The sequence below is a fragment of the Rhinopithecus bieti genome, unplaced genomic scaffold (assembly GCF_001698545.2).
Source record: "Rhinopithecus bieti isolate Rb0 unplaced genomic scaffold, ASM169854v2 scaffold_10347, whole genome shotgun sequence".
Classification (NCBI taxonomy): domain Eukaryota; kingdom Metazoa; phylum Chordata; class Mammalia; order Primates; family Cercopithecidae; genus Rhinopithecus; species Rhinopithecus bieti.
Window position 1 is genome coordinate 5,763,253 of NW_016806836.1, and position 26,044 is coordinate 5,789,296.

The window sequence follows — 26,044 nt, forward strand, 5'->3', positions numbered from 1 at the left end:
TTCACTCACCCTCGTATTATGTTATAATTATCTGTTAAGCAGCAATGATGAGGAGGGAGGCCTGTGCTAGACACTGGCATTAGAGAAATGAATAGGGTGACTTAGAATTCTCACTAGAGAATTGGCCAAGCAAACCCAACATGTCTAAGTTACAACAGCTTGGGGAAAGTGCTCTGAGAAAGGAAACACTTAATGCTCTTAAGCAAAAAAAAGGGGGTGCATCAATGTGCTGGAGGGCTTAAAATCAGTGCATTTGGGGAATCAGGACCATAGCTTTTGGGTAGTGGCATTCCTTCAACTCAAGACTCCGCTGAGTTCTATGAACACATGACTTAAAAAAGGAGAAAACTCAATTTGCTTCCATGAGAACAAATGTGTGTGGGCAGAGACGCCATCCCCTTAGCTAAACACTAAACAACCACAAACATTTAGGGAGCCCTATTACCGGTCAGAGTCTGTGCTAACATGGGAAAACTAAGATAAACGAGGCATAATCCTGTCCCTGAGGAGTTTGCAGACCACTGGAGGAGACAGATGTGAAAACAAATAACTAATAATATTGGTGCATTGTAGTAAGAGATATTGTGAGGCATGTGCAAAGTGTTATAAAGTGTTAACAGAATTTAGAGAAGAGGGAGAAACTCTCCCAGGGGCACAGACTCAGAGAAAGTGTATTGGCTGATGAAGAATGCGCTGATGTAGATGTGGAAGAAAAGAAGGAATGAGTTAGGAAAAGGGTGGTTTAGACTTTTAAGCTGCCTCACACTTAAAGGCTGGCACCAATGGGAATATAAACAGAAGCAGGAGGAAATTCACTTAGGGTGCTGGTAACCCCTGGACCACTCTCTAGAATGTCTGAAATAAGATGTTGCCTCTAATCCCTATTACATAGCATGAAGACACTGGTTTTTGGCATTGTTTGCCTGCTTACTTTGCTATGGCATAAGCAGAATGGTTGTTTTAGGGAGAAGGGATTGAGGGACTAGATGACTTGAGAGCTGGATTCAGGGCCTCTGACCACTGAGGTCTAAAATTGGAATCACGAAACCTGTGGAATTCTGGCCCTTACCTTTATCAGCCATGTGACTTTCAGCAACTTCCCTTGGTTTTCTCATCTATAAAATGGGAAAATCAGTATCTCATCTATCTTCGGGAATGTTTGTGAGGACTGACCAGGCCAGATCCATGAAGTTACCCAGCACAGGGCTAAGGATGTAGTAAGTGGCCAGTTACCTGCCTCCTCTACTGAGGATTATGTCAGCAAGTTAACAGCTGGTAGAGTATGTTGCATTAGTATTAAATGCTAAAAATGGAATTCATCAGATTTAAGTGTTTTTTTGAACCCAAGGTGTGTTCAAGTTCCCTTGAATATACAAACTTTTTACCCTACCGTTTGTTTCCTATAAAGAACAAAGCAAAACCTCTTTTATCTTTAAAATCTAGTGATTTAAATTGTGTTGCCCCAACATAAAGCTATTATTTCCATCATTTACCTAAAAGAATAATGTAGGGTTAGGTATAATTCCACAAGCCCAGGAAATGTTCCATGGTTTGATCTTAGAAACAAAGCAATATGAGAGAGAAAAAAATTTAACTTGATTTGCCTTAAGGAAAAGGATGCTTCAACACGGGTACCCAGGTGAGAACCTTGGGCAACTCACTTAATTTCTCTGCACGTCAGTTTCTTCATCTCAGAAGAATGTAATGATCATCCCAACCTCACAAGGAATTGATCCTCAAAAGTTATTACATGGGACAATGTATGTGATGCCCTTAGCACAGTGCCTGGCACATAGTGAGCACTCAACTAAAGGAAGCTGTTGTCATGATGATGATTGTCTAGTCACATATGTGGGTGCTTTCAACATTGCTGTCCTTCCCTTTCCCCTCCTAGGTGCCTCCACTCAGAATTCTAACACTGTGGAGCCAGAGAAGCAGGTGGACAACACCGTGAAGATGGCTGGCGTGATCGCTGGCCTCCTCATGTTCATCATCATTCTCCTAGGCGTGATGCTCACCATCAAAAGGAGGTGAGTCTGCTGCTGCCCAGAAGACTCTGCTGACCCGCGGTGACCCCATCACTGCTGTGTGGCCAGGACTTTGCTCTGTTAATCATTGTCCAGCAGGGATCTTCTGATATAACCATTGAGGTCCTGAAATATGTGGGCTGGCTGTGGTTCATTGTGTTGCTGTTTGAAGGGTGCATGCTGCCTGCTTGGCAGGTGGTCCTGAGGTGGCCAGTTTCTTATGGGCCAGTGGTCCCTATGACTGGGCCACTGCAATGTGCCATGGGATTCCATGTATCACGAATTGAGTCTTATAGGAGTTAACTGCTGTGTTGCAATCAGTCATGTCATCAGGATAGCTCGGGAGCCCCAGGAACATAGATGAGTCCAGAAACACAGTTGCAGGAAAGTAGTGTTTTACCATTCTCACCTCCATTTGCCCATGATTTCCACTGGTCAAATAATAGCATCCCAGGCCACCCTCTCCATGAGAGATAAAGCCCACAATGGTATAAGAGTTCCCAATTACAAGTCCTGTTACAGGCTCTGTACTATGCCCTGTCCCACGAAACCTTCCCAGCAGGGTTGCTGTTGCTTGTCACCTCTCAACAGCATGTCTCCCTGGACTCCTCTGGCCAGCTACCAGGTTGCTCATACTGTGTGTTTTCTGCAGTTGCATTTCTCATAAAAGCAAGCATGCAGATTCCTCCCTTATTCCCAAGATTTACTACACCAGCATCTTCTGTTTAAGAGGCATTCACAAGGCTTGAGGATAACACAAGGAAATTACAGAGAGGGAAGAAAATACAAAGGGTAAATATCAGCTATCCCTGTCCCCAGGGTGCACTGGTTATTCCTCTAACAGGGAGTCTTACTCGCCCCTCTCCTTAGCCCCTGCCTGCCACCATGCTAACACATCTACTTCCCACTTCCATGTCTTCTCAGTTTCAATGCCAGAGCCCCAACCTTAGTCTCTACCTTCCCACTCCTCAGTCTGTCATAGCAAACAAAATATTTATCCACATTATAATATATGTAGTGTATTGTGCCCTGCTCCCAGGCAAAAGAGCCTTCTACGTTATTAACCAAACCAACACCTTAGCCTGAAACTCTGGGTTTGCTTATGCACAAAGTTCAGGGCAACCCCAAGAACAAGGGCTGGGAACTTGCTTCCCTCTGTAGGATGAAAAATGCTCATCAAATGTGTTTCCCACCAAAACAAAGGGACAGAGTACCCCTAACAATTAATTCCAGCTTCTACCTTAGGAACCACATGAATATAAAATACAGAATTTTTTTTTTAAAAAAAGCAATATCCCCATTTCCAGCGATCAGTGATTTAGCAATACTAGGGTCCAGTCAACCCTCTCTTGACTATGCAAGCACCAGGATGTCCCTCTGTCTCTTTCTCATGATTCTGCTTTGGATCAGTTGTACCTGCCTCTGGCCAGGACATTATACTGTGAGGACATCTTTTCTTGACATTTATTGTCTAATAGGACCATGTCTTGTCTCAGGCTCCCAGCAGAATGGCTTAAGAGCTAAGGTTCTCCTCCAGCCTCTGATGTTCTGGTTGGAGAAACTAGCGGTAACAGAAGGTACTATGTTAATATTGGGGGTGAAGAGCCCTTAAAGGGTTAAGGTCAACACTACATTGTCATATCACCATCATCACGGATAACACATGGCCACATTATATGTCCCGGTGACTAGTCTGCTGCTATTACATGGGGTAGTATATGACTTTTGATTTCCCTGGGGGCAGTAAGCACGTTGTACGTGTAAGATCATTGAAATATTTCTTAGAGTTACAGATGTATTAGAGGCAGAGGTGAGTTTGGGATTGTCCGCCCAAATTAATGGAACTGAATACCTCTTTGGTAGACCTGGAATTTTCTTATTCTTTGCCACTGGTTTGTAAATCAGATATGCTCTTCCAATTTTGCTCTTTCTAAAGCCTGGCTTAACCCACGTCACCATCGTCTGTGAGATTGTGAAGAAATTTCACTTCCTTCTCACAGCTATTTCTGAAATGTGTGACTTTTTGGGAGGGAGGAAAAGGCTTTATGTTTCCAGGGTGGGAGCAACTATAAAATGAGTCCTTTGTGGTAGTTTTAACCTCTTCTGAGTATCTTTATCATCTCTCATGTCTATCAAAACTGTCCATCAGACCCAGTCAACAGGCATCACATGATCACCATTTCTCCCCAGGAGGCAAAACCGGGGCATTGCATGTTGTGGGGTGCTTATCAGTGTTTACATGTATGGCATCTTTTGAAGAAACTAAGACATTTTGTTGGCCTAGTTGATTGGAACAGTTTACAGATGGGAGGGGAGGGTAAGAGGAGAAGAGGAGAAAATGGGGAGGAAGAGAGAAATTGCACATAGGACTGTGCTCTTTCCACTTACCTACAATGCCTTCCTGTGTTTAGAGATGCCCCAAAGGAAAGCAAAATTCTGTGCACCTCTTCTTTCCCAGCTACCCCCAGCTGCATATATATATATCTCTCTCACTGATTAATTGAGTCTGCTACCAACTTACTGTTGGCCAGAATACTATCTACATCTACCTCAAAGGAAGATGTATTCAAGTCAAAGAAACTTCCAAGTAACAGGCTTCTCACCATAGCTCAGGATACTACATACGTAGTAAAACATACCTCCTTAACATCTCCTCAGTGTCCTATCATCACCTACAGTGCTTGGACTCAGGAGTTCACAGAGGCCAACACCTGCTGCAACCTATCCACTGGCTTAAGTTTGCCTGGGTCTTCTCCCTGCCTTCCCTGGGCGTGAACATGGTCGCTTTCTGGTTTTTTCCTACTCCTAATACGTTCAACTGACTCAAAGCCTCCCTGAAGCTATAGCCACAGATGTTTCCAGCAAACATAAGATGTCCCTAGCTTCTCCCCCTGAAGGTTTGTGATCATTGACTTTAGAGCTTCCTTGCCACTCTCCAAAGAGAGTTCTTCTCTTCCTATTAGGGGTTTCCTTTGATGACACAGAACTAGAAGACAGACAGAGAATGGGCTTGAGATCCAAGGACGAAGGGAATGGTTTAATGAAAAAAGCTTAATTAATGTATATTTAGATAACTGAAAACAAAATACAGGAGGGAAAAGAGAGAAGATCAACAAAACCTGAGAGGTGTTTTGTTGTTGCTTGGTTTTGTTTTGTTTTGTTTTGTTTTTGAGACGGAGTCTCACTCTGTTGCCCAGGCTGGAGTGCAGTGGCTGGATCTCAGCTCACTGCAAGCTCCGCCTCCCAGGTTTACGCCATTCTCCTGCCTCAGCCTCCCGAGTAGCTGGGACTACAGGCGCCCGCCACCTCGCCTGGCTAGGTTTTGTACTTTTAGTAGAGACGGGGTTTCACTATGTTAGCCAGGATGGTCTCGATCTCCTGACCTCGTGATCCGCCCGTCTCGGCCTCCCAAAGTGCTGGGATTACAGGCTTGAGCCACCGTGCCCGGTCTCTTGGTTTTGTTTTGTAATGGGGGGAGGGAGATCTTGAGAAATGCAAAGGAGAAAGGGATATGAGATGTTGGTGGGTGATTTAAATGGGATTCTCTTATAGTTTGAAAGAGAAGTAAAAGTTTAGAGTTCTTTTTGCATTATCTTTGGCTGTTTGAACTGGACTATACTGAATGTGGAACCATATGGAATTAGGATTGCATGGACATACACAGGATGATATGAACATTATAAGAAGGGATCCTGGAGCCCCTCACTGACAGAGTTAACTACCAGCATGGTTTTAGCCACACCAATTACACAATATCCATCCTTCTGCTGTCACTAGATAGTGGCTCCATCTTTTTCTTCTGGATCTGTTGATCACATCAGGAGCTCTGAATGTTCTGTAATTGGTACCCCATGTCATTATGTAGTAAAACATACCTCCTTTTCATGAGCACCATGTTAAGTCCTGACATCGAGAGAGACCTTCATCACTAACTCATCACTGCGGTCCTGATCATCTTCATTCCTTGCCTCCTCCCCTTAGAACTGTTAGACATCCTCCCCACTCCTCCAAAATCAGCAGTCAAGAGGTTGCATGACCAACTCTATGTTTTTTTAACTTCATACCATGGGGCACTTTGTGCCTTCCATGCAAATTAAGGGGAAAAGATCAAGTCTTATTGCCTTAACCAGCATGTCTCAGTAGTTGAAGGTGTTCATTAGCCACTCACATACAAGAAGGTCTACAATTCAATGTTTGTTTGTGGAGCGTGAAATTATATGTATGGGCACACAAGTTTCATATAGTTCAGTTTTATCCCTTGGAACACACTTCCTGGAGTCTGAACATGGTCCCTTAAAGCTTAAAGCATGGCCATGCGCTTATGCATAGGGAAACAACAAAGCCAAGTTATGCAGGACTTTTCACAAGATCTGCACCCCTGGACTTGTCTGGATCCTACACTAACCTGTCCATCACATCTTAATTTTCAAGTAAGAACTAGGAAATTTTAGGGAGGTGTAGTCAAAGTTGGTACCATCCATGGTTCTAGCCAGACCCTATCTTCTCCCCTGCTCCCCTGCCCAGCTCTTCCTAGTCCAGCCTGAACTCTCTGCCAAACTTTCCTTGCCCGTCCAAGTGGAAACTTGTTCCAAGAGTGTATTTGGAGTATCTCGAGTATAAATACGAATGTCTATTCTGAGATTTTATATGCATCTCTGGTTATACATCAATTTTCTGTGACTTGTACCTGCCCTCCAGTAGCTCCCAGTCTAATGGATGCACACCTTGTAGCTGTGGACAGAGCATCAGAAAAACTGGCCCCAAATTTTTAGTCCTGTTTATTTGCTGTTAACCTTGGAGAAGCAACTTAACAAATCTCAGCCTTTGCTTTCCCTTCTATGAAAGGTAGCCAGTTTTATGGGGCTATTCTAAAGATCAAATGAGCTAATTATTGAAATAGGTTTTGTTCCCTGAACCTGCCTAAGGAATTGCAATGCACAGTATCTATAGAAACATTCATCTCCACATGACCATCAACTGTACCAAGCCAGCTCCAAACCCATTACTAATATGCTAATAGCAGGGTTGCAATCAATGCTCACACACTGACATAATTTGCATCATTTTTCATTTAAACTGCAGCTGTATTCTGATTTTAATCTTCCTAATAATCATAGTAGGGTAGGTCTGTTGTTTGTTTGAAAAAAAGAAACTGAAGTTCAAAAAGATCATGTGAGTTGGTGAAGGTTTTGGGCAGAGTTGATGTGGAAACCCAGTCTCTGTGTCTCTAGAGCTCATGCTGCTAACTTCTACTCTGTCAGTCCATGGAGACTGACAGGAAATAAGCAAATCCTGAACTAAGAAACATGTGACTCACCTTCTGGCACCACTTTCCTCTCTGGGACTTGTTTTTCCCAATTTCACTATATTCGTCTTTTGTGCATGCTGTTTCCCTCAGTGAAATGTCCTGAGATTTCTCTTAACCTACGAAGTTCCTATCACACTTTGACTCTCAGCCTCTTGTTCCTCCTAGTAGGACTCCCAAATGTTACCATCTCAGCAAAGCCTTCCCACCAGCCTCCTACCCCAGGAAGATCCAATGATGCTCCTCTGCATGCAGCCACTGTGCCATACATGCCAGTCTTCATTTGTGTATTTATCACACTACCCGGTGGTTGTAGTTTTGCTGGCCTGAAGATCAGTCCTCTCTTATTAGAGCTCCATTATCCATATCATCTGCCCCTGGACATCTACCTTGAAAATCCCTCAGGCATTTCATAGTCAAAGCCAAAATCATTACCTACTCCCCAACCTGTTTCCCATCTCATTCAAAGGCACTACCTCCTATCCCATCATCAGACAGATGGGATTCCAATGCCCTGGATTATTTACATTCTCTTAGTCACATTCTCTCTCTTTCTCTATCTCTCTTCTCTTTCTCTCTTTCTCTCCCTCCCTCTCTCCCCTCCCTCCTTCCCTCCCCCCTCCTTCCGTCCCGCCCTCCCTCCCTCCCTCCCTCCCTCTGCCTCCTCTTCCTCCATTGTCTTTTCCCTGGGTCAGACCTCTATAGCTCTATTGCATGAGTTTCCTCACTAATCTTCCTAACTGTGCCCCACTCCTCCAACCTATCCTCCACACTGTAGTCAGCATGATGTTAAAAAATAAAGCTCGTACTCCCAAACCTGTCATCTAAAGCCCTTCAGTGGCTTCTTCTCCATAGCCATGGTTCATGAGGTGGAATCGAGGGAAGACGCACATGTCTAAGTCACCTGGGGAATTTTGTCAAGTGATACTGTCTCCCTGCCCATATGGAAACAAGTTTCTTAGTTCTTCTTAACTTTTTGGTTTTTCTGGGGTTTTTTTCTCTCACCTCTGCTCCATAAGTTTTGCTTATGAATATTCTTCTTCTTCAATGCCTGTGTTTCTCAGCTCCATGTGACCAGCTATTACCCATGTTTAAGGACTAATTCAGTAGCCACTTTCTCCTATAAACCCTTCCTGACCTTTGTTTGATCTAGACAGAATCTCTTCACCATCTGGATCCCCTCTGCGAGGACTCGCGTTATTTTCTGCCTTATACTTTTCCTTGTATTGGCATCCTATTTCCTCACTAGACTATCAGCTTTCTCTTCTGATTCATCCTCATCTCCAACGTGCCCTGCAAATACTGAGAATTTCCTAAAAACATGTTGAATGGGAGAACCCAGTGGAATTAGAACAGATCAACTCTCTATGTATTGTACAAGAGAGCTTCACTCAGAGAACAGACCTAAATGTCAACATTAAGCACTGATGGTTTGTGCACCAAGTCCTGTGGTAGGAGGGTGGAAAGGCAAGGCTGGAGGGCAGCAGTATGTGGAAGACATACCATGGTCTGAGCCTTCAGAGAGCACATTGTCTACCCAGAAACAAAACAAAACAAAATAACGAGGCAATCAGAAAAGCTAACTCAGGCCAAGCTAAAAGAGGCAGTGCACGTTATTAAGGGTACTACAGATCAGAAAACTGAAATGGAAATAGAGTTAAAGGAAATTGCCTGCAATCACATAGCTAATAAATGGCAGAGTTGGGTCTCAAACTCTGATAATGGAGTCCACACTCTGAAACATCATCTAATCTGATAATGGAGATTATCATCAAAATCTGATCATCAAAAATCTGATAATGGAGTTCACACTCTGAAACATCATCTAATCTGGATTAAATATAAAACAGGACCTGCTGAGATGCCAAATTGTGTGGCATAATTTTGAGTGATTTGTTGAGGTGGGAAAAAGCCCAAACGCCCAAACAAAATATGTCATCTTCTGTTCATCCTGTTCTAAACTGCTCCTTCCTCTACACCTGAAAATTAAATCCTGCTCCTTCTGCCTGCACTCACATGGGCAGCCACTTAAGCTGGGAACTTGGAAGTCCTCTTCAATGTATTCACTTTTAATCACCTTTTGATTTTGTGTCTTAACCGCCTTGCACACTGCTGACCTTCCCCATCCCCATGGCCACTGCAAAGGAAGCCCCCAACAAATATTTCTTGTGTTGGCCAGTCAGTGATTGTGTAACCTCAGTGATTGTGTAACCACAATCACTCTGCCTTTGACTTTCTCCTCACCCTCCTGCTAAAAATTACTCACCTACAACAAATATTTGGCCATGTGACTTCTTGGGTTTTCCCTGTGACCTGTGGGACTGAGACCAAGCTCCATAAACTCTTTGGGAACTAGCCCTTCCAACATCTTTCTGTTCCCACTTTGTTAACCCACCTGCCCAAACCACAAACACAGTTCCATCTGCCTAAACATTCCCTTCTCCTCTCCTCCATCTGACTTCTCTTTTACTTTACCATTCAGGCATCCCAGATTCTGGGCCATCTTGCCTGCTTTCCCTCCTTACCCCTATCCCCAGGTATGGACTCACAGCTCCCTGTGTTGCCTTATCATAGAATTGATCATGACAGAAGATAATACAACATAATAGCTATTAACACAGCCTCTTTAAATCAGACTCCCTGGATTCAAATCCCTGCCATGCCACTTAACAACTGTGTAAACATGAGAAAGTTGCTTAACCTCTCTGAGCCTCACTTTTCTCATCTGTAAATAGGATAATAATGCTTCATAAGGTTACTGTAAAGATTAAATAAAATAGTTCATGCAATATACTTAAAACAGTACCTGACACAGAATTGTTCTCCCACTATTTAAGTGACAGCTATTATCATCTGCTTTATAATTTGCTTGTCTGGCTCTCTCATCAGACATATGGACTAGATTAAGATCTCATTTGTCTTTCTGTCTGTACTTGACAGAGATAAGGATATGTAGGCTCTTGAGAAGTTTCCACTGAATTAATGATGGAAAGATGGATAAATGGACGATGGATGGATTATTGGATAGATGGTTGGGTGTGTGGATGGACAGATGGATGGATGGATGGATGGATGGATGGATGGATGGATGGATGGATGGATGCAGGCATACATGCATGCATGGATAGGTTCATGGATGGATGGATGGATAGATGGCTGAACGGGTTTATGATCTAGATGGATGGGTAGAAAGTCAAATGGGTGGTTAGATGACAACTTTGTCCTGTTTAAATTGTATGGAACAAAAGAAAACTGTGCCTGAAGTCAATCTTGTCAACTGGCTGAAATAAGGTTCTGCAGTATGTGATTTATTAAGTTTGGGGTTATTGTTCTTTTGTTTTTTTGTTTTGTTTTCTAAGCACAGCTGTCTTCCTGCTCAGGATTTTTGGTTTCAGGCAATCTGTTACTTGCAATATCACTGTATCCTTGTAAATTTAGACCTTCAGTAAATCTTCTTCAAGGCTTAGAAAAAAACACACATGTAAACTGTTTTGGTCACAGAGTAAAGACCTGTGATACTTGACCTAGAAGACTTTGCAGTTTAATTGGGAAAGAAGATTCAATGAATAGAAGTTTGTCAGTTACGATTATTCTGGAGTTGCCTTGCTGCTGGGTCAGAGACAGCACCAGAAGGCTTTTGGTGACACCCAGGATAACTCAGAAAAGCAACTTGGAAAAGATGGTCTGTGGTTTGAAGGTGAAGAAGGAAGCATGTTTTCTCGGCTCAGGCCAAGGTGAATCCTGAAGGTTGACAGCAGAAAAGCTAGAAGGTCAGAATATTCAGTGTAGCTGAGGAGGAGGTGGCCGCTGACAATGAGGGCATCCAACTCGGAATGGAGGCCTTGCAATTGGTCCAAAGATACACAAAGCATTTGACCTAGTGAGATATGGACAGTGAGAGTAATTATATCTGCTCCTCAGGGTTGTGGGGAGGATTGAAAGAGATAAGTTGTGACATCCCAATGCCTGACTCCCCAGATTTCTCAAGATATATCCGTTTTCTTCCTTCCTTGAAAGCAGCACAGGCTTGAGGTCAAGAACATGAGCTATAAGCCTTAGAGCCATGTTGCTATCAAATCCAGTTACTAGCTGTGTGATATGAAGTTATTTCTTGTTTGCCTCAGTTTCTCCATCAGAATAGTGGGAATGGCTATAATACCTATCTTTTAGGGCAGCTGTGAGGAATACATGAGTTAATAATGTGTGCTAAAGCTGAGAACAATACCTGGCACATAGTAAGTGCTATATAAGTGTTTGTTCTTATTATATTATTCCTAAAGAAGGGAACACTTTGTTCCTGGTGACCAGAATAAAAAGCAGTAAACCTTATCTCTGTGGATGAGGTGCAGACATAAACCACCCTTTACTGAGCCCTAGTACATTCCAGATGTTTAGATTAATATCAATTTAGATTAATGTAATTTACATAAAATACTTTATATATTACATATCATATCTAATGTGAGTATGATTTAGATTAATACAATGCCAATGCCTATGGTGATTCTTGGGAATACATAATTATTGCCCCCAAGCTTGAGATAGAGAAACTGGGACTCAGGGCTGTTTAGTGACTTGTTTGAGGTCATGCAGTTAGTTAAGTGGTGGTGCTGAGATGCTAAGGCTTATTGTATTTCCACTCCTCAAATCTGTTTGAGCTGTCAACATCTATGCCGTCCACCTTAGTGCATGGATCAGGAAATAGAGGTCCAAAGGGAAGAAGAAGAACTTACTTGCCCAAGATGTCACAATGAGCAATTGAAAGATCTGAGATTATAATGCTGGCTTCTTGATTCTCAGCTCAGTGTTCTTGACAATACAGAGAACACAGGTGTCCTATAAGTCTTCATCAAATGGATCCTGAGTTTTATGTCCCAGGGGAATCACTTTCCAGACACGGAACCTGCCAGCAGTGAGGTGGAGAAATGATCTTCTTACAGTGCCAACCTGTATGGCTGGTGAGGGGGATTTGATGACTTTCTGTAGGAGCTTCCAATTCCCACTCATTGCAGTCCCCAGTTCTTCACCTTCTCATCATCTAGGGTCACCGTTCTTTCAGTCTAGGATATTGAACAGTTTTCTATGTGGCCAGATCTTGCTGCACTGTTACTCATTTTCCCCAGCTCAGCCCCTTAAGGAGGTGTGGGGCTTTCCTTCTTCTGTGGCTTCCTATCTTTTAGACTTACTTTCCTTCTGGTATGTAGGGTTGGGCTTTGCCAATTGACGAAAGAAAGACTAGAGATAGACCCATCTTGGGAGCTTTGGGTATTTCCTACTTGAGATGGGAAAATTTAGGGCTATGAAGACGTGTCCCCCCACTCCGCAGTTATAAAGACTGTATTTTCCTGTACCAAGCAAATGGGATAATGGTTGCAAGTAATCAAATAATTCAAGAAAAAAGGAAACCATTCTTGTCTACTCAGATGGATATTTGGAGACCTGAATTATCTAGCCATTTTTCTCAATCTGCAAATGTATCACTTATTGTCACTGTAGCTAAATTTGATGTGAAATAAGAACATGCTTATTTATTTTCTTACAACATAAGAAAAGTTATAACAAAGGGAATATCATGCTTTTATTTGAGATTTTTGATTGCTTAGAAGCCAGGAGCCAGTAGGGACACTGGAGAGAGATTGAAGCCAGTGATTTTGCAAGCTTTCTTTTGGAGAATGGAATTCTCAGCCATATGATATCTTAAATGAAACTTCAATGTATGAAATAGATTAAAGTGCAGGTGCTTTGGTGGATGGTGGGGGGCCAGCAGCCTCACTTGCTCAGTACCCTCCTTCTTCATTACACAGTGCCTGCTATAGAACCCCCAGACTTCTGTGAATACAGTTTGAGAATTATTGATCTAGTTTAATGCACCTAAGGGACAGATGCAGAAATGAAGGCATGGAGAGTTTATTCAAGGTAGAGTCTGTTCAGACTGAAGGTTGGAACTCCTCCCTTCCAGTACAGTGCTCTTCCAAGATAAGGCTGGACTTTGTGCTGGTCATCTACTGCCATGTAACAAACTACCCCCAAAATCTAATGACTTAAAGAGCAACGGTTATTTATTTTTCTCATGTGCCTTCACTTTGGGCAGAGCTTAAAGGGAATGACTTATTTCTATTCTGCGATGTCAGTGGTCTCAGCTGAGGTATCTTGACTGGCTGAAAGTAGAACGGCTGGGGGCTGGTGGGACGTTTCTTTCTCTTTATGTAGTCTCAGAGGCTCTCCTATGATCTCTCTAGCATGGTAGCCTCAGGGAAATTTGGCTTCCTCTATGGAGACTGAGGGTTCTAAGAGACAGTTATGGTCAGAGCTGAGAGGCTTCTTATTTTTTTCCCCAGCTTAGAAAGTCCCAGAACATCATTCCTACCACATTCTGTTCACACAGGGCCAGCCCTGACTCAGTGTGGAAGGGTACTCCACAAGGGCCTGCATACTAGGAAGTGCAGATCACTGGGCAGCCATCTTGGGTACTGGCTATATGATTTCCTTGCTTTGAGTATGACCTTATTAAATAGACTCTGATGTGATTTTGTCTCTTCTGAAATAGAGGAGACAGAAGAAGTTTGGTGTTGCTTAGATCACAGGACATTATCATAGGGAAGAGTGGTAGACTAGTCCTAGGAAGTCACAGAGAGCTGATCCAATACCCCCACCCACCCTCCGCCGACCAAAAAAACAAAAAAATCATAATTATAAGGAAGCTAGTTTTGGCTGACCATAAGGAAGAACTTTGAAACAACTACAACAGCCAACATGAAACTTGGCTTCCTCTGTGTGAGGCCATGAGTTCCCCTATTATAGAAGAGGTCTCTCTTGTTTCTTCTAACCTGGAAATATCTGATTCTCAGTGAAGATGATTAGTAGAGGAACTTGCATCTCCTTGAGCTTAGGGATGCTGAAATAATATGTGCATTTCTAAGAATCAAGATTTCATTAAAAATCTAATTCTTGTTTGTTTGTCTTTTCTTTTTCCCCCATTTTGGACATTTCCTTCATCTGACTGCCCATCAATATATAGAAGAAATGCTTATTCCTACTCCTATTACTTGTAAGTATCGAGCTGGTGTTAACTTTGCTTCGTGCCCTGTAAGGGAACCTGTAGCATGCATTTCCTGCACCAACCAAGTGTCTGTTAGTTTCTCATTTTCACTTCTGTCTAAGCTGTCTGTAGCCCTAAAGTTTTTATTTTGCATAAATATGTTCCATTTGAAAGTGTACTGTCATTGTTCAAGTTCGTTATGTTTCTGCCATCTTGGATTTTTTCCTCTTATTTTTAGAGATGTGAAGGGCTGTTTCTCCTTTGTGAGTGCAATTTTCTAGTTAGGAATCCCTGAATTCCATCAAGCAGGGGACCAAATCCTGCTGTAGGACTTGCACACATAAGACAGAATCACAGTCTTAGCAACTTCTGAATCCATTTGTTTTTACCTGGAGAATGGGTAGCCATGGGGGCTCAAAGTTTAGAAAGGAATTCATCGGCTGTTTCTGCTATTTCAGAAAATCTGCAGGGATTCATTACTTTATCTAGAACCAGCCTCACAGGTGAAAGAAACATCCAGTGTCTTTGCTTTGGGCTGGGATTATGTGTTTGGTGTTTAGCATTATTTATCTTATGTTATCAGTGCATTTTGTTGGAAGTTATAGATGGGTGCTTGTTTATCCATTTTTTTTGCACTTGCTAAAAAATAGTGATTATTTTCCTTATTAATAAAACAGAGGGCCGGGTGTGGTGGCTCACGCCTATAATCCCAGCACTTTGGAGGCCAAGAGGGTGGATCACCTGAGTTCAAGACCAGCCTGGTCAACATGGTGAAACCCCGTCTCTACTAAAAATACAAAAATGAGCTGGGTGTGGTGGCAGGCGCCTGTAGTCCCAGCTACTCAGGAGGCTGAGGCAGGAGAATTGCTTGAACCCAGGGGTGGAGGTTACCGTGAGCCAAAATTGTACCATTGCCCTCCAGCCTGGGCAACAAAAGCAAAACTCTGTCTCAAAATAATAATAATAATAATAACAATAAATAACAACAACAACAATAGAGATTCTCAAAACATGAGAGCAAAGGAGAACAACTCTGTACAATAGATCCTTGGTGATAAAAAGTTAGAAGGTCCCTGAACTAGTCCCACATTCCTAATATGCACTTTCTATTTTTGGAAATTGAGAGGTTGTAGGGACCATAGAAAGAGACTGAAGGATGTGAATTCATGGCACATCCAGCTAGCAAAAGAGTGGGATTAAAACAGGTAATGCCTGGCTTCCAGTAAAGTGTATTACTTAGCACTCCATGTCTTCCCTCACCTCTGGCAAACTCAGCTTTATGAGAGAGGCTGTGCCTAACAGCATTACCTGCTGAAGACTTCACAGATAAAGATGGAGCCAGCAAAAGGCTGCCTCATCCCCTGTGCTCATTGTTGAGTCCACAGGTCTTTAGGACGGGTACTACCAACCTCATGTTATATGGGAACAAATGGAACCCCATCACCAATACTGGAAGTACCAGATCACTTATGCCATGTGTTTATTAATTCATCCCACAAACATGCTTTGAACATGCACATTATGTTTCAGACGGTGTGGATGAAGAAATGACTACAACCCAGAGGTTCAGTCTCACAGTATGCAAACCTATCTGAGAGACTAGCATAACATCACCTATTAGAAACGTCAGCTGAGAGACGCCTCTACCTACTGTGGTACAGGAGCACTTAGTTGAGTGACAAATTTTTTATATTGCAGGGGATAGTTATCAGTGTATTCAGAGATGGCTTTACACATTACTGAAAAAATTAAAGTTATGATTAGAGGAAACTGCATCTTCAAAGGAACGGAGGTACAAAACAATATGGTGTGCCATTGCTATGGTGGAAGGAGCATGAGCTTTAGGAGTGATGCAGCTCTGGGCCCATGTCCTGCCTCTATCATGCACTGGTTATAGAGCCGTGGGCAAATTTTCTAAACCTTTTGATTCTCTTTTCTCTTAATTATAAAATGAGGGTAATAGTGCCTGACTCACAGAGTTGTTGTGAAGAGGAGATGAGATGATTTTGTAAAGTGCCTGGCACAAAGTTGACACTCATGAAATATTAGTTTTGTTTATTTCCCCTTTCAGAAACCACAGGGTTCATGGCACAAGTGGTAGTCCCTGAGAGCCCCTCTGTTCTTCCAGGGCCTCTTAGGGTATGCATGTTTCACAGCAGATGTGGGCATACAGGGACCCATCACCACCTCTGGCATTTCACCCCCATCCCTCTATCAGCCAGTTTGCCTATCAGGGTTTTTGAATGCCCACTTTATATAGTGTTGTGTGCTGGGTGCTGGGTGCTGGGTGCTGGGGTGGAATCCAAGATGAGCAGTGTGAGAGGACAGAGGATGGATCTGCACATACTTGCAGTTGAAGGTCCAATGATTTACAGGCCTTTCAGTTGGTGCAGACATGAAGTTCTGTGCCACAGGTCCCAGAGCAGGAAGCTCATACCAGTAGCAGGATGCAGAAGCATCTGGATAGGACACAGGGTTTCCATAATTATCTTCATTCTATATTCACCAACCTCAGGACCCCCATGAGGGTCGTATATTGTATGCCACTGCAAATAGCCTGCCTTCTATAGAGAAACTTTAGGTGGTTAGATTTTCTCTTAAGCACCATCTTCCCATCCCAACTACCACCAAGCACTTGTGAGAGATGAACCAGTTCCTAGACTTGAAGGGATTGAACAGGTAAGATATGTTTAATCATTTATACAGGAGAGGAAAATAGGCAACCACCACCACATGCCAAGTATTTTGTACATACATTTGCTCACTGAGTCCTTTGAATAGCCCAGTTCAGTAGGTACCATTATCCCTATTTAATGGGAGAGAAATTGCTCTGAGAAGCTAAGTCATTCCCCCAAAGCTATCCAGAGGTAGATGGGAGGGAGAACAGATTATCCTGGAAATAGAGACCTCTTGGGGTGAGAAATGGTCATGTGAGTCACATGCATATGACTCTGGATATATTGCAATGAGAATGCTGGTGGAGCTCCCAAGCAAAAGCATCCCTTGGGAACTTGGAAAAGCAGAAGTGAAGTCTAGGTGGGACGTGGATGTTTGGAACCTTCCCCTGAGAGGTGGCAGATGAGAGTGCCAGGTGGATGAAAGCAGGCCTGAAGAAAGAGGACAAGAACAGAGGGCTAAGGGCCAGGGGCTGAGGCCCAGGAACTGGCCATGGTTATAGAAATAGAAAAGGAGAGGAACTGGCAAAGCAGACAGACAGATAGGAGTAAAACATAAGGCCCAAGAGGAGAAGGTTTTTGCAGCAGGGGGAGTTAGTTGGCCATAGCAGATGCTGCAGAGGATGGAGGGGGTGGGCTTGGGCATGGCCTTGACATTTGGCCATCAGAAATCACTTGCACAGGTTTTAGGGATGAAGATTTAGGAGGAAGCCGTCCTGCTTAGGGACCATGAGTAGGATCACCTTTTTTTGTAAAACGGAGGAGAAACATGATACCGGCCTCCGGAAGGATTAGAATAGAAAGTCCTGGGCAGAGATTTAGTTATAGTGGAGGAGCCTGGGCAGAAGGAAGGGGCTGAAGATGCTGGAGGTGGGGGCTATGGAAGGGAAGGTCTGGAGGCGAGGTGTTTGGGGACAGGCAACAGTGTAGGAGAGGAGGAGGGACAGGCCTTGGAGACCGTAGGATTGAGAGAGAGGCATGGAGATGAGGAAGAGGAAACAGAAAGGAAAGGATGTCCCCCTATGTGCTAGTATATACCCCAAGGGGGAGCCTTGAAGCCTCACTCCTCAGTGTGTGGACCATGGACCAGCAGCATCAGCATCACCTGGGAGCTTGTCAGAGATCTAGCATCAAGGACGCCAGCCCAGACCCCTGAATCAGAATCTGCATCATAACAAGGTCCCAGCTGATTCATACACATATTAGAGAATCACTGACCTAATTGGAGTCTCACTCGTCTTATCTACACAATAGGAAAAGTAATACCCTCCCCATAGGTATTAGGGGCCCCTGGTCCTTTTAATGAATAAACACTGATTTCATTGAAGAGATTGGTTAGCCAAAGGGTGTCGAAGCCCTTTGACTAACCAATCTCTTCAATGAAATCAGTGTTTATTCATTCCACAAATACTTGTGGAATGCCCTCTATACGCTATGCATTGGACAAGGTTCTGGGTATATAGGAGTTAGCACAAGTAAAAATCCCTACACACGTGGAGCTTTTTTAGTAGAAGAGGTAGAAAATAAGCAACATATATAACAAAAATAAATAGTATGTAGTGGTAAGAACTAAGAAGAAAAAATAAACTAGGGAAAGAGGAGATAAAGTATGGTAGGGGAGGAGCAGAGGAATTCTATTTTTCCCCCAAAATAAAGAGGCCGTCAAGTGCTCTCCATCACTGAAAGTATCCCTACACAAGAACAGTGGTCCATAAATATTTTCTGTAAGGAGCCAGACAGTAAATCTTTTCGGCTTTACAAGCCCATGTGTTCTGTGTCGCATCTACGCACCTCTGATGTTGTAGCATGAAGTCATAGCGATGTGTTTGAATCAGTGTGGCTGTGTTCCAATAAAACTTAATTTTAAAAAACCAAGCAGTGGGCCAGATTTGGCCCACAGTTCACAGTTTGACAATTATTGCCCTAGAGTTTTGAGAGTAGGGAGAGGGTGAGTTTCAAGATTCATCCTGTTTTATTGAGCTCCTGCTATGTACTTTACCCTGTGCCTGATACTGCAGGCACAAAAGTGAATAAGGCACACCCTATACCAGACTACAAAAGGGCAGAAGTTGAAAGGCATTACCAGTTGGTCCCTACTATATATACTCACTCAATGCTTATAACAAGCCCTACAAAGCATGTATTATTTTGTTGATTTTATTTAGATGTTAAGACTGAAGTTAGAAGACTTGTCTATTGCTCACAGCCAGAATGCAGCAGGGTTAAGTTTGAACTCAGGACCACATGGCCCACAAGCCCTACCCATTCTTTTTACTAAGCCCTGTTCTTTGGGAGATGGGGGCACTTCTGCCTGGACCATGTGCTTGGAGCACATCAGCCAGGTTGTGGAAGAGCCAGGTACCAAATGTACCTGTCTGCCTGTAGGGCCTCGTTTCTGTGCGTGGCCATCAGTGCCCTGCTAGGGATAAGAAGTGGTAGCTATTCCGGGCTGGCAAGGAGGCCGTTGGGGCAGTCCTGTCTTTGCTGTTCTGGGGATTGGCCACGTGATGTGGCTGGTCTTCCAAGCAGTGCTGTGCACAGGCAACATGTTGAGATGAGTCAGAGCTGAGGGCACTGAGCTGCTGCATCAGAGGTAGCCAAGGGGTTAGAGCAAGAGGTTGCAAAAGGGGTGATTTAATGACCAGGATAAGTAATAGCCCAATAAAAATCGAGCTATGGAACAGAGGGACTTGGGGACCCAGGGACACAGGATAGCTAAAGATAAGGGCCATTATTTTCTCTCCAGTGTACACACACACAAATGTGAATAATGTGGGTTTTGGTGTCAGGCCTATTTCACAATTCTAGGTTTGCCTCTTCTGTGAGATTGTTTCCACCTGGAACAGTCATAGAACCGCTCTGAGCCTCAGTTTCTTCATCTGGAAAATCGTGATAACAGCGGTGACTTCCCAGTGTTTTGGTGAAGGGCAGTGAGAGAGTGTACATGTAGAGTGGCTGGCACACAGTAGGTATTTTAAAAATAGCAACTACTATTCCTCACATTCTGAGCTGACAAAAATGCTTCTCTGGGATCCATCCCTTTTTGCCTTTCTGTAGTAAAGCAGACCCCAACAACTTCAATTGTTTGGTGTTTGCCTTTTTAAAGGATATTAAGAGTTGGCATGTGTCCACAGGTTAATTTACCTCAAGGTGTGTGGTGGGCACAGTAATTGTTTTGAACAGAGGTATTTTAGTGTAGTAGTTCTTGAGAAAGCGCGAAGATGTTTACCAATTGTTCTGGCTGAGAGACAGCACATAACTACTTCACTTAGCCTTGGACAAATGCCTTGTGCAGGTGTCTCCAAGGCAGAAAACCGTGACCTGGGATGGTTTCTGTCTGCAGATACTCTATGGGACTCCTGGGCTTTTCTATAGCCTTCCAATTTCTTCCATCTCAATATATTCAAATCCTACATCATTCTTCAAAGTCTAGATCACACACTGCCTTCTACAAGAAGTCTCCCATGATTCTCTCCACTGTGGGAATGGTGCCTTTCTCTGAACTGCAGTTGCTTTATATTATGGGCAGGAGGAAATGTGTCTTAAGGATGTTGCTTGCTCATTAGAGTGTTCTCCATGGAACTCCTAACACATACAGTGAACCCCAGTAAGTGCCTGTGTAATGAGTGAAGGAACAAGATGCATTTAAAAGACATACAGCTAAAGTCAACAGGGTGGTACTCTGTTCTTGAAAATAAAAAAAAAAAAATGTGACATCCAATTTTTTTCTTTTTTTTTTATTTTTTTTTTTTTTTTTTTTTTTTTTTGAGGCGGAGTCTCCTTCTCGTCGCCCAGGCTGCGAGTGCAGTGGGCCGGATCTCAGGCTCACTGCAAGCTCCGCCTCCCGGGTTTTGCACCATTCTCCCGCCTTAAGCCTCCCGAGTAAGCTGGACTACAGGCGCCCGCCACCTCGCCCGGCTTAGTTTGATGTATTTTTTCAGTAGAGACGGGGTTTCACTGTGTTAGACAGGATGGGTCTCGATCTCCTGACCTGCGGTGATCCCCCGGTCTGCGGCCTCCCAAAGTGCTGGATTACAGGCTTGAGCCACCGCGCCTGGCAAACCATCAATTTTTAGATAACTTTAGACCTTGTACTTTCCTTGCTTCTGTGGCTCTTTAAGGCCGTTTTTACTTTTGCATCTGTGTGACCTAGACAAGTCACTCAACTTTTTCTGAATCTCAGTTGCCTGGTATGTAAAACAGAGATAAAAAATGCAAACTGTACAGAAGAAGTCTCACAAAGATTCAATGGACGTAATGTAAAATGCCTAGCACATAGTAGGGCCTCATCAAAATAAGAGACTGCTCCTTTCTTCAAAGGCATATGCTTTTCACATCATCAGCTGCTGTGAAGCAGATATCATTGCTTCAATATATTTAAACAGGCATTTTAAAATGATTCCATCAAGAAATACTCAAAAGTTATTTAATGTAATTTATCAGCCACTTTGAATAAAAATGAAGAAAAAACAGGAATAGAAGAAAACCATTTAAAGATGCTAAATATCAATTACCAGCAAATATCAAATTATCTACAGCAAACATGTTGATAGGTGAAAATCTAAGACATTTTCAGTCAAGACTAAAGTGGTTACTAGCAGTGTTGCTGTTCAGCCAAGAGGAGACCCTTGGTGGGAATTCTGATTCCTGAGTGTCACCCCCAGTTCTGCTCAGTCTCTTTAAAAGCACGGTCTGGGGATCTGCATTTTAACAAGTATCTCAGATTCTTATTTTTCCTGCTGACTTTGAGAACATCTCTCATGACATCCTCACACCACTCTGATTTAACTGTCCCTTTCGTAATGTTTATCCCTGCAGTGCATTCTTCCTGGAATTCTTCCTATCCCCCTTGTGTGCCCAGAAAATTCCAGTATGTTTATAAAGGGAGTATCATTGTTCTGTACTTTGGAGGCCCCCTCCAATTTCCACAGAGCATATCCATAGTGCTGGGCTCATATCTTTGTCATTGAATTTATCTTTTGTTCCTTCACCCATTGACTAATTCATGATCCCTTCCCAGGTTATCCTGCCCTTGGCATCTTTGTATGTCGGTCTCTATGTAGAGAGAACTATGTACTACTCATCATTCATTTCCCAATGACGATCAGTGCCCAGGACAAATCAGGCATCATAACATTGTGTTGATTAGATGAATGAATGAACATACGTGAATGGTTATATGTGTGGAGTTGATACCCTTCCAATCTTGTTTTGTCTCTCATTGAGTTATATTATTCCATTCTCTAGAAGTCTGTTAATATCCATGTTCACTTATTTTGGCCGATGGTGATGATAGAGCTTTCAGATCATCTATTTTGTAGTCTTATATGGGTTTATGGATTTTAGGTTTAGAAATGTTTCATTGGTACTTGCATGATACAATTATAAATGTGTAAAATTAATGACCGCTATTACAATGAGATATTAATAGATATAAATGTGCTGGGCTAGACCATGTGTATGGATAGATTTGGATAGGGATTACAACCAAACGGATGCTTATTGTTTACTCTATTGAACTGGAGTCTAAATGCATCAATCATGCATACCAAGTAGAGCAAATCTGTAAGTCGCAGGTTCTGTCACTTTAATCAGGAAAAATACAAATTTTCCCTCCAAAGGTGGCAAAAGATGTTTATACTTCAGTTATAAGTTTATACATAAGTTTACATTTTATTATGTTGGTGCAAAAGTAATTGTGGTAGTTACTATTTTAAAAAGGTAAAATGTACCTTGAATGGCAAAAACTGCAATTACTTTTGCACCAACCTAATAATACCAGCCAGGTGTTAGTGATGTCTTGAGGCTTAGAAAAGACTGTCTGCAACTCTTAATGCTTCTACCTCATAAACATACTTGAACTTTATAAAGAAGGTTAATGAGAGTATGGAGATTCCCTGCTAACAGAAAGGAGTACCCTACTGAAGTGTGGTTAGAAAATTCCTGTGGAGGACACTGTGATGTGTTCCTCAGATCCCCCTTCAAGAATGAGGGGGCCAGGCATGGTGGCTCATGCCTGTAATCCCAGCACTTTGGGAGGCCCAGGTGAGTGGATTACCTGAGGTCAGGAGTTTGAGACCAGCCTGGTTAACATGGTGAAACCCCATTTCTACTAAAAATACAAAAAATTAGCCTGGCATGGTGGTGCATGCCTGTAATCCCAGCTACTTGGGAGGCTGAGGCAGGAGAATTGCTTGAACCCGGGAGGTGGAGATTGCAGTGAGCTGAGATCATGCCATCGCACTCCAGCTTTGGCAACAAGAGCGAAACTCCATCTCAGAAAAAAAAAAAAGAATGAGGGACTTCGCATTCACTGCAACTGATGCTGGCAGATGCCTATGAAAGAATGATCACCCAAGGAAAAGCTTTTAGAGTTTTGTATTATCAGCGAGCAACAAAGTAATGACCCCAATCAGTTGGTATGCAAAGTGTTCATAGGCAATGAAGAGTGCATTTCACGGGAGGGAAATCCACTTGTTTGTGACACTAACAGCCTCCTTCAGAACTTGTCCTTTGGAGCTGCCTCACCCAAAGTCATCTACTCACTGGTTGACACAGGGTGTAAAAGCCACCCCAGCTTCAGGGCTTCCCATGGGGTTGGCTTTAGGCACTGCTGCAACTGCATCACCGTTCAACCTTTCTTCTGCCCACTCTTTCCCTTTCTTTTTCCTTTCCCTTCTTCTTTCCCCTTCCCTTCCTCCTCTTCCCCTACTCTCCCCGTCCCTTTTTATCTACAGGTCAAGCTTCCCCAATACATCTCCTGCTTGTCAATGTCTCTCAGCGTCTGATTGATTTTCAGAGAACCCAGCTTGGGACTCTCCCATTGGCTTTTCTGGAGACAAGTGGGTTTCCCGCCCCTGAAATGCACTCTTCATGGCTTGTGAACACTTTGCATACCAACCGATTGTGGTTATTACTTTGTTGCCTGCTGATAATACATAAACTGTAAAATGTTTTTCCTTGGGCGATCATTCATTCATAGGCATTTTCTATTTACCTGTGCTTGTGCTGGACCTGAGAGCCACGGAGATCTTCATACATAGCTCCTGCTTGGGGGAGCTGAAGATGTATCACAGAGAAGACTATAGCAATACCCTTTTGCTGATCCAGCCACAGAGAGAACCGGGGTCAGAAGTGCCCAGCCACAGTGGCCCCTTAGCAATATGACTCCAAGGCAGGATTGGGTTTACTTCTGAAAGCACTACCTTCAGCAAGCATCCCCAAAATGGGAATGACTCTTACAGCTAGTGCTGTAGCAAAGATGGGATCCTGCAATGCACAAACTGGAAAATGCCTTGCTAAGTGTTTCAAAATAGTGCTCTTAATGGAAGGAAATGCTTTAGTTAAGTCCCACAATGTTGAGGATGATGATAATGATTGCATTTTGTTTGTTTTTAGGGCTTTATCTCTTCCAAAGTGCTTTCCCACTTATTAGCTAGTTGTCTAGTTAAGCTTGGCGGTATTTCGGAAGTCATTATTAGATAGATGACTATGCCAAGTAGGAAAAAGCCCCGAGTTTCCTGGTTCCACAGTTTTAGGTAACTCACTTAATTCCATCTCAACTTCAGTTTCTCATCTGTAAAATGGGAGTCATAATACCTACATTTTAGAATAGCTCTGATGTTTAAGTGACATATTATTTCATTCGTAAGCATTTGCTGAGCAATTCCATTGTGCTAAGGAGAGAAAATTGTTGAGTCTTTAGTAAGAAATACTCTCTCAAGGAGCTCACAGCTTAAAAGGATCTTGAGCCTGTTAACGTTATAAAATAATGTTACAAGTGCATGAAAAGAAGAGCAGTGAAGACGTAACAAAGGGGAGGAAGTCACTGATTCTCCTTTGAGGAAAGATACCATGGGTTAACGGGTCCAGTAAAGTTTTTGGTATAAAGTAGATGCAAGATGTTCCCTTAAAGAAATGACACATTCGGCCATGCATGGTGGCTCATGCCTGTAATCCCAGTACTTTGGGAGGCCCAGGCGGGTGGATTACCTGAGGTCAGGAGTTTGAGACCAGCCTGGTTAACATGGTGAGAACCCATCTCTACTAAAAATGTAAAAATTAGCCAGATGGGGTGATCCCAGATACTCAGGAGGCTGAGGCAGGGGAATCGCTTGAACCCGGGAGGCAGGGTTTGTAGTGAGCCAAGATCGCACCACTGTACTCCAGCCTGGGCGACAGACTGAGATTTTGTCTCAAAAATAAAAAGACACATTCATTCACTTTTCTCCTTGGCCTCATAACATTGAAAAACACACACACTCACACACACAGAAACACACTATTTTCATTACTTAATTTGATAGCATGCTAGGAAAAAAAAACATTTAAAGGCAAAGAAGAGAAAGAAAGGAATGGAATAGAGAGGGAAAGAAAAGGGCGGGGAGAAAGTTTGAATCCTATTTATACTACTCAGTGTCTGTGAATCCTAAACCCTCTGAGGTTCAGTTTGCCCATCTGTAAAGTGGGAATGATAGTGTTCAATTCATGGGATTACCCTAAGAAATTAATACAGTGTATGTGCCAGGGGAATTATTGTCATTTATGAAATTATAGAGCTAGGTTAGAACAAAGCAGTGGTTTGATAGAGAGAGGCAGGTGGGTGGGGGGGGTTGGGGGCGGAGAGATCAATTTTAACTACCAGATATAGGTTACGTGGAAAAAGAATTTGAAAATAGAATGAAGTAGGAGGATTTTAGATGGTGGTCCTTAAACTTCACAGATTTTCCCCTCCAAGCGGTTGGGTAAGATAACCCTCCCCCTGGCATCCATCCATGGTGATATCAACAAGAAAGAAAAGAGATAACTAATGATTTTGGCCAGAACTACAAAGGAAGACGATGTCATTTTTATATGAGAAGACTTTGTAGACCGGTGGGCAGAAAAAGAGCTGGGGTTGAATGGGGTCAGGGGAGGTGCTACCATGGCCATTTCCAAATATAGGGGCTGGGGGACAGGTGTTTTTTTTTTTTTTTTTTTTTTTTTTTTTTTTTTTTTT

The 26,044-nt window shown here is 42.9% G+C and overlaps 1 protein-coding gene across 1 annotated transcript in view; it reads left to right on the plus strand.

Moving 5' to 3' along the window:
* The window catches only part of PTPRT (protein tyrosine phosphatase receptor type T), an 890,462-nt gene that overhangs the window by 719,111 nt on the left and 145,307 nt on the right, over window positions 1-26,044 (plus strand). Inside the window, exon 14 of the mRNA XM_017878051.1 lies at window positions 1,895-2,030. Coding sequence (XP_017733540.1) covers window positions 1,895-2,030 — 136 coding nt within the window. The remainder of the gene's footprint in view (window positions 1-1,894; window positions 2,031-26,044) is intronic.